The 1,485-nt window shown below is 51.4% G+C and overlaps 1 protein-coding gene across 1 annotated transcript in view; it reads right to left on the bottom strand.

The window, feature by feature from the left end:
• MGAT5 (alpha-1,6-mannosylglycoprotein 6-beta-N-acetylglucosaminyltransferase) overlaps positions 1-1,485 on the bottom strand; it is a 416,629-nt gene that overhangs the window by 111,226 nt on the left and 303,918 nt on the right. Inside the window, exon 10 of the mRNA XM_045287418.1 lies at positions 312-445. Within this exon, the coding sequence (XP_045143353.1) occupies positions 312-445 (134 nt within the window). The remainder of the gene's footprint in view (positions 1-311; positions 446-1,485) is intronic.

The raw sequence follows: 1,485 nt of genomic DNA, 5'->3' as shown, positions 1-1,485 counted from the left end.
GGTCTCTAAGTCGTGCCTGGCTTCAGAAAGGTCTCCACTCTCTGAAGCAAGGACAAGGGACATGTTGGGTCACGACCTAAGTGCAGAGAGTGGGGTATTTATGGTGCAGCCGCTGCACGCATGCACAGAGCCTGTCTTTATTAGATAATCAAAAAACACAGAGGCACCAAATTCTGTAACACGCTTGCGTACTTCTAAGCAGATCCCATTAAGCCCTGGGCACTTGGCTTGATTACTCTCTGGATCACGGTTAAATTAAATTCCCCGGCAAACTTCTTTTCAGAAAGAGACACGCGTGCAGACGGGCTCACCTTCCAGAAGCTATCCACTTTGCCATACACCAGGGACTGGTTCTGCCTTTTGATTTCGTTGATGTGGTAGATGTCGCTGGAGTTCAGGTGCTGCTCCACCACGAACCCCAGAAAGCTGTTGTCTGGAGTGTGAGCTGAGGGGGACCAAGAAGAGAAAGGAGAGTTAGGAATTAATCATCGCCCAAGAAGAAACAGCATCGACAATGTGATGCGAGCCACCTCCCACGCGAGTCATCGCTTTTATTTTTGCTTGATCAAGGAGCTCGCTCTCATCCTCAGAACCTTCACCCGGCATCGTTCTCTGCAACATAGACGAACCTAAATCAAGTATTTGCCTTCTCAGGAAAAAAAGAAAGCCCAGAAAGTCATTAGCCTGCATATGCCCCGCCTTCCTGTTCCCTCAGCTCAATGCTACTGCCCTCTGATAGAAACGCCTCATGTCAGCATCACCCCCGAACGGCCAGAACCCCATGGGGAGAGGGGCTGAGGCCCTCATGGAGGCTGGCAGGGGAGATGCTGCGGGCCGCCACAGGGTCCGTCCCGCCTGACCCCGGCCACACCGCAACCTTCTGCACCACTACCAAGAGCCACCTGGACAACCTGTAAGTCCTGCTCCGAGACCTGCCATCTTTGCCAATGATTGATGAAAGACGCAGTTATGTTGGTCTGCAGAACGGGATGATAGGGATGCAGGGAAATGGGCATGCTCACTGAGAAACACACGCACCCACAAATGCCAACCATGGCAAAAAAGAGAAACAAAATAGAGCGACAGCAATAAGGGTGGCCAAGGTGTGTTCCAGTGAAACCGTGTACTCCCTAGGAGAGGTTTTCCCCCTTCCTCATACCGCAACACTTAAACGCAGTTCTTCATGGTGTGGTGACCCCCCCCAACCATAACATTATTTTTGTTGCTACTTCAGAACTGTGATTTTGCTACTGTTATAAATCGGGCGACCCCTGTGAAAGGGTCGTTTGACCCTCAAAGGGGTCGCAACCCACTGGTTGAGAACCACTGCCATAGGGCTTTTTTTTAAGGCTGTGATTTCAGAAGCAAGTCACAAGGCCTGTCTTCAGAGGCCTCTCTGGGTGGATCTGAACTGCCAACCTTTCCGTGAGTAGCCAACCCTTACTGTTTCCACCACCCTGGGGCTCCAATGAGTCCGTGGAGTTG

This window comes from Echinops telfairi, unplaced genomic scaffold (genome assembly GCF_000313985.2).
Source record: "Echinops telfairi isolate 266 unplaced genomic scaffold, ASM31398v2 ScPeMD7_15;HRSCAF=58, whole genome shotgun sequence".
NCBI lineage: Eukaryota > Metazoa > Chordata > Mammalia > Afrosoricida > Tenrecidae > Echinops > Echinops telfairi.
Note: the sequence above shows the minus strand (reverse complement) of the source record. Positions and strands in the feature narration are given on the sequence as shown.